This window comes from Parus major, chromosome 2 (genome assembly GCF_001522545.3).
Source record: "Parus major isolate Abel chromosome 2, Parus_major1.1, whole genome shotgun sequence".
In the NCBI taxonomy this organism is placed as follows: domain Eukaryota; kingdom Metazoa; phylum Chordata; class Aves; order Passeriformes; family Paridae; genus Parus; species Parus major.
In genome coordinates, this window is record NC_031769.1 from 112,624,911 (window position 1) to 112,637,459 (window position 12,549).

A 12,549-nucleotide genomic window follows, 5' to 3' on the forward strand; every position below is an offset into this window, starting at 1 on the left:
GAGAAGAGAAGAGAAGAGAAGAGAAGAGAAGAGAAGAGAAGAGAAAAAAGAAAGTCATTGTAAACCACTGGTTTAAGCCACTGGTTGGGAATCTCAGTTCTTCCTCATAGGACAGGTATAGGCTTCTACTTGGCCACCTCAAAACCATATAAGGCTGCAGGAAGGAAACCAAAAGGAGACAGTCACAGAGCAGACAGTGAATCATGATGTTAACTGATCTTTTTAGAGTGCCCTGGAACTTACTATCAGAGCCATCCTAAGAGCTTCAGTGGAGTATTGCTTCAGGAAGCCCATAAGGACCCTTTCAACAAAGCAGGAAAGCCCTCAGTTTCTACAGAGGACATGGAGCTGGGCAGCTATCTAATCTCTTGGCAAGCTGCTTGCCCTCAGGGGTCTGATCTCACATGGGCATCGCTTCCAGGGCTGCAGCCTTGACAATATATAAGAAACTCCAGTTTCCCACAAGTAGAAACCAAGGGAACCTCTAAGAACCTCTGAGGCCAGAAGTGTTTTTATCAGCTTTTGATGAAGCAGTGCCTGTAGTTAAAGAGCACGCAGGTGTGCAATGCCATACAGAAAATCACAGTGCAGTAAAACTTCTTAGTTGTGCTGCTGAACATTTCTAAATGGCCTTGTCCCATGATTGAAACAGGAAAGGCAGCTGTTATTCAGCACCAGTGGCAATGCCTGGTGAAGAACCTGTGAAAAACAAAGCTATACATACACATCTGCATCGTACTGTGAATTTTTTATTATTTCACTTCTGTGTTCTCCTTTTCAATTCTAGCCTATAGCTGATAGTGCAAAAAAAATGCACTGATGTTTACTCCTGAGAAGTATCTGGGCAGCATCTAGATGAGCCACAGCCAGTGGCTGTGTCATACTTCCTGACAAGGTTAGGCCATCCCTATCAGTGGCAGTGGCACCATCAGCTGCCTGTCCAATGGCTCCATGGCCACCAAGCTCCATCTGCCCCTGCCCTTGGTCCCCAGCACTGTACAAGGGGAAAGCTGACCCAGGGATGAGCACCACAGGCATGGCAGGGCAGGGCAGCCTTGCCAGCACAGGAATTCACAGGCTGATTGGCATGCAACAGAGCCTCCAGGCTGACAGGGAGCCCTTGGAGGGCTGCATGTGCAATCTGCAAGTGCATCCTGGGAATATCCCAGTCCTGAGAGGAGAAACATGGAGACGATTAAAGAGGAAACGTGCTGGGGTGCTTCCATCTGATCTGGCAGCATGTGCCAGGCATGCTGTGGGGATATCACCTCACTGTATGCAGAGGCAGAGGGTTTGTAGCCTGTCTCACAGGAATCTGCAGGGTACAGAGAAAAGGAAGGGACATTAAATTGCTGTAAAGCTAGAGGGGTCCTGGCAGGGGAGGACAGCCCAGCAACCATGCTGCTCAGAGTAAGCATCTAGGCTGCACCTCATTCCAATACAAGGAGATTTGTTTCTTGGAGATTTGTTGCCTCACACATGGTTGAATCCCACAGTGGGCTGGGCCGTGGGGCTGAGCAGCTGTACCCCAGGGGTGAGGACAGTCATTAGGGGAACAGGCTGCACCAGAGATTTCTTTAGACCACCCTGTCTTCTCCTCATTAAACCTGGACCTAGTCCAGCTTAGTCCTGCCATCCCCCTCTGCCAGTGGTTCACAAACTGGAGGTCTGCAGTTTGCACGTCAGGAGAGGAAGTAAAGTGCTGGGTATGACTGGTTACAGTTGGGGAATTCACAAAGTAGATAAATTCAGATGGCCATAAAAATTTAGATGACCATAAAACACTGCTGTAATACGACTCATGGCCATTTGAGAAGGATCACCGAGTCATTGAAGATGCTGGGGGATGCTTTATAGGTCGTAATGAAACAGATGTAATCATTTTGTTTATGCCCATAAAGTGCCTTGCTTTATGTTATAGGAAGTAAAGCAGTAGTTTTTCTGATATTTTAAATACTACAAAGTAAAATTAAATACAAGGAGTTGGGTTTTGTTTTTTATCTTTGTAGGGTATGCATACCCTGGAAATCAGCCTTTTAATGTCTCTTATGATGAAATATTCCCCAGTGGGATCTGTCCTCAAATGGATCTCATCTCAGTGACACAGATGAGGATGCTGCACTCATAATTTAAATTAAATTAAGTCCAGACTTTTGACTGCTGGTAAATTGCCAGAACTGTGCTTAGTTGGACAAGTTTTGGTCACTGCTGTGCTCCAGAATGCATTTCAGTTTCCTTTTGCACATTAAACCTTAATGGTCCCATCAAAAATAATCTGATTGGAAAATTAAAAGTTGGCTGGTTTTTTCTTCCTAGAATGAGGAATTAAAACTGAAGGGCTTTGTTTGTTTCTTCAGAACAACAAAAAAAAAAGCATTAGCATGTACTGCTGAGGCAGTAAGTATTCCTTCCAAAGAAACTTTTTTTTCCTAAGTATTAAGGCACACCTATTAAAAAGGCACATAAGAAGTAAAATACAACAATCTGTTTTTATTTAACATGGCAAATACTGTTGAGATACAAACACTGTTAAGTTTTCTCTGGTAACTAAGCAACAGAAGAAAATACCACTTATCTGAATTGTTGTTTATTCTACTGATTTTTAGCTCTGCAGTAGTGATTTTCATCCTCTACACCTCAAACACAGAAAGAACTGTTTATGGTATGGCCAAACGGTTTAATATAATGTTTGATGTAGGGGCAAATTAGGGAACAGAATAAATGTCTTGGGCTGCTTCAACTAGCCATTAATGACTTTTGATCTTCTCACAAGTGCTTCACTAGATTATGCAACATAAGCAGGTGTCCTCTACAGACTTAGGCAATTACAATAAAATGGACTACATGAGGCATGAAATCAGAATAATTTTATTTTTCCAAAGAATGCAAATGGTCTCTTATTCATGTGTATCATCCTAAGGACTTTTTAGACAAAGCACATGGTACAAGTGTAGTCTTTGACACTTCTCAACTGAAGACCTTTTTCTAGAGATGTATATATTATCATCAGATGGATAATTTCATTATGGTGAAAATCTGTAGCAAATGCTCAGAGCCATAGTCAGACTGGACTCACATATGGCTCTGCACTTGCATATGCACATACTTGTTGTGCATGCTGTCTAAATGAGCAGCAGATGAACATAACTTTTCCAAATATTGAAAATTTAAATTTTTAGCTAAAATTTGCAAAATTTGTGGGACTGGAATAAAGGAGATAAAAGCAAATAGCAAACTTTGGGGTGAGAATCCCAGAGGAGTTCAGAAGAATGGAAGGCATTGACTGAGCCAAAGTATGTGCAGCTAGAACAGTCAAGTCCCACATACTCAGGAGCAACATGTCCACCAATAATAATTGATTGGTTTCTTTTTTCCACTTATAATGAGCCTCAGCTTTCTGTATGAAAAAGAATGGTGTCTGTGAAGCATAATGGAGCAGCTTCTGAAATAATTTCTTAAAAGTAATGGGCATAAATGACACCCAGATACTATGATGTAAACTGGGGTAAAACTCAAGCTCTGTTCAATCATTGCCAAAAGTATTTTCAGTTTCAGTGATACCAGGAAATTCACCAAAGCTGTTTTCTAAAAGAGTAGATGAATTGTAGGTGGGTTGGAAATCTTTAGCACAGGTGCCAGTGGCACATAAATACTCTTCCAGAATAACTGACTCTGAGGAATTGTCTCCTGTTTAGTAGACATTTCTGGGGGCCTTCTTGCCTGCCTTGTACTGGAGCAAGACCTGGGGGGAAGCTCCAAAGAATAAGGGAGAAAGGAGTTTGAATTTTCTTCACACAAGAAAAAGGCACATCCTCCCAATCATGGGCTTCCAAAGTATCAGCTGGGTTTGAGTGTGCTGACTGAAAGTTATACCTTGCTCCCACAGAAAGATATAGGTTGGTCAGCTGCCAACTCCTGAGGAACAAACTCTAAGATTATTTTCATTCATCCTAGTTAATCAAGTAGTGGTTGTACAGCACTTCAAACATGGAAAGCACTCCTAGAAATATTTGGTATTATCATATAATTGCACTACCTCATCTCAATTAAATGCACAAGTGTGCATGCTTTAATCATGTAAGTGAATTGTTATCAGAATTATTTCAAATGTAGATATCTCAGTCTATACTGACCATCCTTAAGATTGGTATGTCAACCTGGAGCTAAATGAGGGCTCTTGATTTTGGAAATAATGGAGAGTCATTGTCTTATCAGAATGAATGTCTCTTTCCTTAGAACCAAAATAATTTTTTTCCCTAATACACATGTAGGCAATTTTTTATTTCTATTTGTCTTGCATCTTAGACACCTGTTGTGGAGAGCACAAGGAGTAGCCTGGTTTTCTGTGTTATTTTTTTTACTTTCCTGCCTTTCCCCATTAATATAATGGAAAAAGAATGTCACTTGTGGTCTTGTCTCAGATTCATATCCTTCAGGGTTATGCTTTATCAGTGGTTTTTATACTGTGCTGTGTGATGCACTGAAATAAATTAAAATAAATTAAATGCTGAAAAATTCTCTACTTCCTTCAAAGATTAACACATTAAGACTCAAATAACAATATATAAGTTGCCATCTGATTATCAGTGATGTAGTGCTTCTTACTCCAGTGTGTTAGTTTTGGAAGGGACCTTAAAGATCATCCAAGAGTTCCAATTCCCTGCCAGGAACAGCCTGACAGCTTCCACTAGACCAGGTTGCTATAAGCCCCATCCAGTCAGGCCTTGAATAGTTTCAGGGATGGGGCATTGGCAACTTCTCTGGGCAGCCTCTTCCATAGTCTCATCACCCTTACAGTGAATAATTTCTTCCTAATTGCTAATTAAAACCTACTTTCAGTTTGAAGCCATAACCTTCAGCCTCCTTCAGGTACTGGAAGTCCACAATAAGACCTCCCTGGATCCTTCTCTTCCCCAGGCTGAACTTCCCTCTCAGTCTGACTTCACAGGGAAGGTTTCATAATCTTCTAACTGCAAAATCTCGAAGAAACTCAGTTATATCTGTTTTTCTCCACAAACAAGAGAGCTATGAAATTGTAGGGTCTTTTTGAAGAGTGGGTGGAGTGGTGGGTTTTTATTTGGTTTTACTCTTCTAGTGAAATAAGAAACTTTAAGATAAACTTAACTTATTAGACAAAGTAGCTACTTTACTAGATGGCAGTATTGTTACCACACTTCCCCTTTCTGCTTCATTTCCCTTTTTTGTCAGGTGCTCTCTCAATTCTTCGCTCTTTTTCACCTCTTTTCATATCAATTAAATGCTCTTTGGGAACATGGATAGGCAGTTTTTGTATATTTGTAAAGCACCAGCAGAAGACTGTAGATGGCTGGATGCAATCACAGCCAAAAAATAACATTCACATCTGGTCTTTCAAATACATGAACATCAATTTACCTAGGACATTTTGCAATGCAGAACTCTATACTACTTTTTCCTTTATCTTTCTGGAATAACTGTATATAAGAGTCACAATCTGGACTCACATAAAAATGTGAATTTCCACCAAAACAATACCAGAACACCAAAATATAAAAGCCCTTTAAATCAGGAACCTCTGACTGTGTCTGTATGGCATTTGCTGACAATAGGCCTCCAGTGAGGGTGTCTGAAGTGGAATTACATAATGCATATATATATATAAAATGGAATGTGTCATTACTGCAGTGTTAAGCTATATTTGGAAGCCACTACAACAAAGCACTTTCTCCCATTCTTTTTTCTTCTAAATTTCACAGAAAAAAAGGTGTCTTTGATATATGAATCATTTTATGAGACCATCTTTTTATTTTAATAACTGCTAATTTGCACACCTAACATCAACCGCTGATGCAATTAATTGTGGATGCAAATCAGAATGTTTATCTGTCTAACCACCTGATTGTGCCTATAAATCAGTGATAGTAATTATGTGTGTAAATGTTCATTTCAGCCTGCAATTAATTTGGCCAAAATTGAAAGGACAGAAAAAAAATACCACCCTAGGCTGAAATTTGGACCTCAGTGTGTAAATACAGAAAGTATCTTCCTCCTCTAGTCTTGAGTTTAGATTGCAGAGAGCTAAGTAGACAAAGAGCAGTGATTCCCCAGTCCCCAATAACTCACTGCCAGTGTTTCACAATAAAGTGCAATGGGAGAGGAAATATTTCCATATGGCTTCATTAATCACAACATATTTGCCATGCACAGCCACTCTGAAGAGCAGGTAAAGAACCCTAGGGGCCCTCACCTGCCACAGTATGTCATTTTTGTAAAGGGAAAAGTATTTTTTGTACAAATCCTGTAGAACTGAAGTTGCAGATGGCTCCACTGGCACAGCTAGAGCCTCCTGGCACAACTTTCAGCAGCCTCCTGGCACAACTTTCAGCAGCCACAGCTCCTTTAGGAATTTTTAGCAAGGGTTAGTGATATCTTAAAAGAATGATGCTGAAGGTGCCGTCTGCCCCCACTCTGTGCAGTATTCCAAGGTGTGCCCGTTGGGCAGGACGAACAAACTCCACCCAAACAATAAACTGCAGAAGGAAATAGAAGCCTTACCTGTCCCTTTTGTGCTGCAGGACTTTAGTGAGAGGTAGGAACAATCAAATGGATTGTGACTGAGGTCCAATGGACCCCATTAACAGAATTGTGCAGCGAAAGATGCTTTTCCAGCTCAGTGGCTTTCAGATCTGGGCAGCAGGCCATTTCACTTTACCTAACCCCAAAGACACCAGAGAGCCTCAGTTATCCCATCACACTCTGACCCATCTAGACCTGCTCAGTGTTTTGCATGAGAGTTACAGTTGGTGTCTTGTTTACTGTACCTCTGTGGTCTCTATCTCTGAGCAGTTCATTGCTGCTTCACTCCCACATGGGACTTTGATAAAATTCAAAGCCACCTGGTGTGATTTTAATTTAAATGTGAGTTTAATGTGTTTTCCTTTTAAATTGCTGTGATGTGCATTGTCAAGAGAAATGCTGCAAGCTCAGATCTGTCCTCTCAGCTGTTTCTCGGTGCTAGTCCCTGGTTTTGTCTTGTGAATATTCCTGAATAAAAACAGCAGAGTGTGCATTGGTACAAGGATGCATTGGGTCATTCTTCAAGATAGCGACCAAGTCTTGGGCTCTTTGCCAGTCAGAAACCAAAAGTCTTCTCTTTAGCATAAGACACCTCCAGAGTTACAACTGAGTAGAGCAGAGATTAAAAGATTGCATGCAGCCTTTGTAAAAATATATTTCACAATTCACCATGCTCCACCAGTTATGAAAAGAGTTTTAAGACAAGAACTTGTAGAAAGAAGAAATCCTGAATTACTTTATCTTAACTAATTAAAACAATTCATATTGAAAGTGGTTAAAATTTACTAAACTTTACAAAATTGCTGTGAAAACATATTAAAAATATCATAAGAAAATGCTGTCAGGAACAGGATATGAAAGTTGCCTCAAGCAAAAGACAAACAAAGATCCACATCAGCTAGTAGCCCACTGGGCTATTACTGCAGGACACAAGGCACCCTGATGTAAGATGATACCTTAATCTTCAAAAATTTTCATTAAGTGAGACTGGGGATTTTTTTCAGCTAGCCTTAATTAGTTTGGAACTAAAGTTGTAGGAACAATGCGGGAGCTTTTCTGACACAGAATAACTGAGATCAGATCAGAATAAGAGAGCAGATCAAAGGCCACCCAGAGTGATCACTGTGCTGTGACTCAGGTGTGTCATGGGAGGCTGCTGCATGCTCTGCAAGGGTCACCACAGGCATCACAGCATCTGGGTACCAGCCTTCAGAAGACATCCCTTGCTTCCTAAAACCACTCATTACTCCTGCACCCACCAACATGCTGTTTTTCCTGCTGATTGCACAGGCCAGGAGAGCTGGAGGCCTTTGCCTATTGTTCCCTTTACCTGCTGGTTACTACAGGGAGTAGCAGCAGCTGTCCTGTTGGGTTCCTGGCTCCTGCTGCTTCCCACTGCTGCTGCTGCATGGGAGATACCGTAGTGAGTCATTTCTGATCTCCAAGGGAACCCACAGCCACATCTCCACGCCTCCTAAAATAGGAACTCACAGCTACATCTTCTCTCCAACTAAAATAATCAAACTATGAGGAAAAAAAACCTCTATATATTTGGCAGTATCTGAAATACTCAGTGCAGAGGGGTGGAAAAGCAGGACAATAAGCTAAGCCACAGCATAACTACAGGCTAAGACCACCTCAGACTTGCAGTGCAGGTGGTCCTCCAAGCCCTAATTGAGCCATGCAGAGGGAGATTAGTTCTTTGCAGGTTCTCATTAAAGACTCAGTTTTGTTCCTCTCATTATTTGCAAAACTGCTGAGGAGGACCATATAATCAAGATATCACATGTATATTTCAAATTAGAAAACTGGGTCCTTGAAAGAAATACTATTTAACAAAAAGAAAATGCTAAGCTTTTTTAATGACCTTATAAAGTTTAGGCTTGTCTTCAGTTTAGTTTACTCTTATCACATCAACTATTATAAATTGAAATACAGCAATCTTTTAAAATAATGTTCATTATTTTGAAGTACATTGAACAAGATGTTATTTGCAAGCAGAAGTATAGCCTGTAAAATATCATTCTGTCCTTCTGTAACCACTCTCTTTCATTTCTAGGTATTTTCACACAATGTACTTGGGTATCCGGAGTCGACAGAGTGGAGAGAATGACAGATGGAGGTTTTATTGGAAAATGGTGTATGAGTATGCAGATGTGAGTATGCTGCATTTGCTAGCCACCTTTCTGGAAAGTGCGCCACAGCTGGTCCTGCAACTCTGTATTGTTGTACAGACTCGTACACTCCAAGCTCTCCAAGGTAGGGGTTCATTTATTCTATTTATTTTTTATAATTTTTGGAAGATGTAGTTTCCACACATACATATTTATCCTTTGTTCAGACTGCTGTGTGCCTTGTAGTCTTGGCATAAGAGCAGATCTTGCCTGCTAGCTGCTATTTAGCTGTTAACAAAAACTCTGTCAAGAAAGTCTGCGTTATTAGAGGTTTTTTTAGCCTTTCTTAATGGCCCTGGGCTGTGGGTAGGATTTATAATGTTTTGCTTTCTGCATGTCCTTGTAATAGAAGAGCTCTTCTGATTATCCACTGGGCCAATGTGAAAATTGCATCAATCAAACTATTACTTTTCTCCCTATGCTTTTTTCTGTGAATGTTCAAAACCCTGCAAACTGCAGTAATGAGGTTCATATGGCATTATGCAAAACAGGAGACGGCACAGGAGATAGCAGCAATTCTGTGAAGAAAATGCCAATGTTTATGCCCATCAGTTCTCAGCCGTGGTTATCTGAAATAATACAAATCATCTCTTGAGCAATACTCATTCCTTCACACTCTGGTTTCCTTCTATGCTTGATGCTTTCAGCAAGTGTGGTTACTTCTTTAAAATGGTAAATGAATGCGTATGTCCTGCTATATGGCTTTGTCAGTCAGTGATACAGATATTAACATACCTCATTCACTATTGCTTTCCTCATGCTGCTTTTGGCTACCTGACAGCTGTCCTTTTGTATTGTGCCATTGTTTTGCCTTATGGCTGCACCTGAATGGAATTGTTTAGCAAGGGAACAAAGTAAATGAGAATTTGGGATGCAGAAGGCAACAAAAATGCCACAAGGCAGTGAGGAGTGAAGGAAGGAGGGGAGAATCAGAGGGAGAGAGGGAGGAAGGAAATGCAGAGTTTTTGTCATTTGCTGTTAGGGTAAGCACATAGCTCACGTGCTTATCACTGTACAAGAAGAAAATGTGACAGCACCTTGAGAAAATGGTGGGTCTGGTTAACTTGTTATGAGTAACATGCAGTGAGTCTGATTGGGTAAAAAAGTACTGGGCACAAAGTGGGTAACTGTGAAAATCTTGATCCTGGGCAGTTTCCTGTGGATAAATCAGAGGCTTTACTTTTCCAGAGCTCTGAACTGTCACATAATAAAGAGCTGTACTTCTTCCTGTGTTTTTGTTTCATTAGATCTAAAACTCTGCCACCTTAATGAGAAAAGAAAACCAAAGTTTCTATTTTAATTGGTTGATGCTCTGCACAAGGAAGGTTGCCTATACACTTCCTGCTGCTATTTCTCAAAATGATGAAGCCCCACACCAACCAAATTCAAACTGTTATCATTGAGGAAAAGGTATTATCACTTCAAGATTTGTCTCCCCAGAAAAAGTGAGTCCAAAGAAAGACTTATGAGAAGAACATAGAATACTGTATGGTCAGCTGTAATTTAGCTATCTTCATAAACTATTAATACAGAATGCCTCTCCGTCCTCATTTTAGCGCAATAACAGATCTGTGTCTGAGAGATGTGCCTGGTGAGTAGACACTAAGCCCGTGATGCACTCTGCAAGTGGTTGTTAATTAGAGAAGACCTGAAATGCCTCAATTTAAAAGGCAAAAAATGGTTCCTGCAGCCTGCAATCAGCTCTGTGAAACCTATGTATCAGAAACCAGAAAGTAATAAAACTATAATTATGGATTTCAGCTGAGAAGATTGAAGGTATTTACTTATGTTCTCTTCCCCCATTTTCTTCCAACTTTCACAGACAAAAGGATCCATTAAAAAAAAAAAAAAACCTAAGAAAATTAAGCAAGGTTGTAGTATTTTCTTAAACAGTAGTACCATTATACTCTCATGATAAAAGCTAATATGTTTTAGCATCTTACCAGCTGTGAAAATCCTTTCTGTGCTTTCTCTCCTTTCTTAAAGAAATTATAAGGATAATGCATTACACCATAGGATGGTGGATTAGCTGTGAGGCTGCATAAGAAGAGCATCATTTTTCTCAGTGGTTTCATGCTACAAATGGGTGTTTTAAAAGGCCCAGCCATAAGGTATCTGCTTCAGCTAGCTGTCTACTCACTGAGCCTGTTAGAGAGATTCCCAACATGGATCAATAAACAGGGTGTTTGATTGATTTTCTTTGTTTAGGGAATGCTACTGATTTTTTATTGTTGTTCTTTTAGTTCTCTATCCCACAGGACAAAGTTATTCTGAGAGTTGTTAAGTGACATCACTGGTTCGTGTTCTCAAAAGTTTATGACTTTCACAAACCACAGATTTGGCATGGGAAATTAATGGTCTGTAAGCAGGGTATTTCTAATATTAATCCATTAATTACTGCAAGAAAAACTTTTAAGTATTTTTATTTATGAAATTCTATATTTTCAATTCCAAACGCAACAAAATAGCATCATTCCCAACAGGACAATTCAGGGTTACTGAAGATTCTAAGTTTGTAATGGGTATTGGCTTGATTCAGACTATTTCTTATTTCAGTAACTAAGGCCTGCTAGTCAAGGTAAGAAATATGTGCAGACCTGTACATGCATCTTTATGATGATAATGAAAAGTATTGTGAGTATCTATGAAGCCTTCCCTCTCAATCTCCCATGGACTGCAGTAAGGACCACTTCAAAAGCCCTGAGGATGCACCACAGGATCCTCTAGCACTTGCCTGGGCTCCCCAAGCATGAGTTTTAAAACTGCTGTGTAAGCTTCTAGCAAGGATTTTGCACCCCTGTATCATGACCCTGCAGGAGAGCAGGGCTTGTCTGGGCGGCCATCAACAGCCCTTATGGAGTGTCATCTCTCTCCTGCATCCCCATCCAGAGATATCCCAGCAATAATAAAACAATAGCTAAATTATCTGATTATTTTTTTAGATTTCATCAAGACTGGCACATTTAGAGGCAGTGTTTACTCTTATTCTGCCTACAAGCAACAGACAGGTCTCACTTGAATGGAAGGAATGAAATTGTGGGGAAAGCTGATGATGTCTAGGTGCTAGTTTCTCAAGAAGACAAACTTCAGCTTGACAGTGGCCTAAACTGGAGCTGTGCTAATGCCCCTACTACTTCCACCTTTTCCACTCTGGTGATTCCTTAAAGTTTAGAGAAATATCTGGTCTCTAGAAGTCTGACTGAAGTGACGTGAAATATGCAGTTCCTTCCTCTTTTCCTCACAGGAGTGTTTCTCCTGCCTTTGCTCTGAGGGCAGCTGAGCCCCCTGGGACAGGGGGATATCACACCATGGATAATGCCAGCCTGGGAGAGGCAAGGCAGGACACAGCATCAGGGCAGGTGAGGAAGGTCAGGGCTGTCCCTTTATGTGGCACCTCATCTTGGATTCCTGCCCACAGACTAACAGTCATCCCTTGGCACTCTTCTTTTGCTTTTTTCGGTTTTCCCACTATGCCATTTGATTTTAGAAAGGCTTCTCATCTGAAAATGCATAAACGCCAGCAAGCAAAAAATCCTGCTGACCATCTGATTGGAAGGAGATTCCCATCAGTTATCATATAGATACTACTTTCCTATTCAAGGGTATGGTGTTCTAACCACACCTAGATGAGCACATAAACAAGATTACTCTGTGGATTTGCCACAGATTTCATTATTTATACTGTATTAATTAACACATTGCTTAAATTATAGATTAGCTTCTCCATTCCTGTTTACTGCATTGACAATTTTTTCTTTATCAGCCCCTAGGAGGTTTGTTCTGGCTTCTCCATACACTGCTATTAATCAAAGTCTCTATC

General features: G+C 40.5%; 1 protein-coding gene across 1 annotated transcript in view; it reads left to right on the forward strand.

The window, feature by feature from the left end:
• Window positions 1-8,618: 8,618 nt before the first annotated feature.
• XKR4 (XK related 4) overlaps window positions 8,619-12,549 on the forward strand; it is a 90,367-nt gene continuing 86,436 nt past the window's right edge. Inside the window, exon 1 of the mRNA XM_033512263.1 lies at window positions 8,619-8,814. Within this exon, the coding sequence (XP_033368154.1) occupies window positions 8,628-8,814 (187 nt within the window). The 5' untranslated portion in view covers window positions 8,619-8,627. The remainder of the gene's footprint in view (window positions 8,815-12,549) is intronic.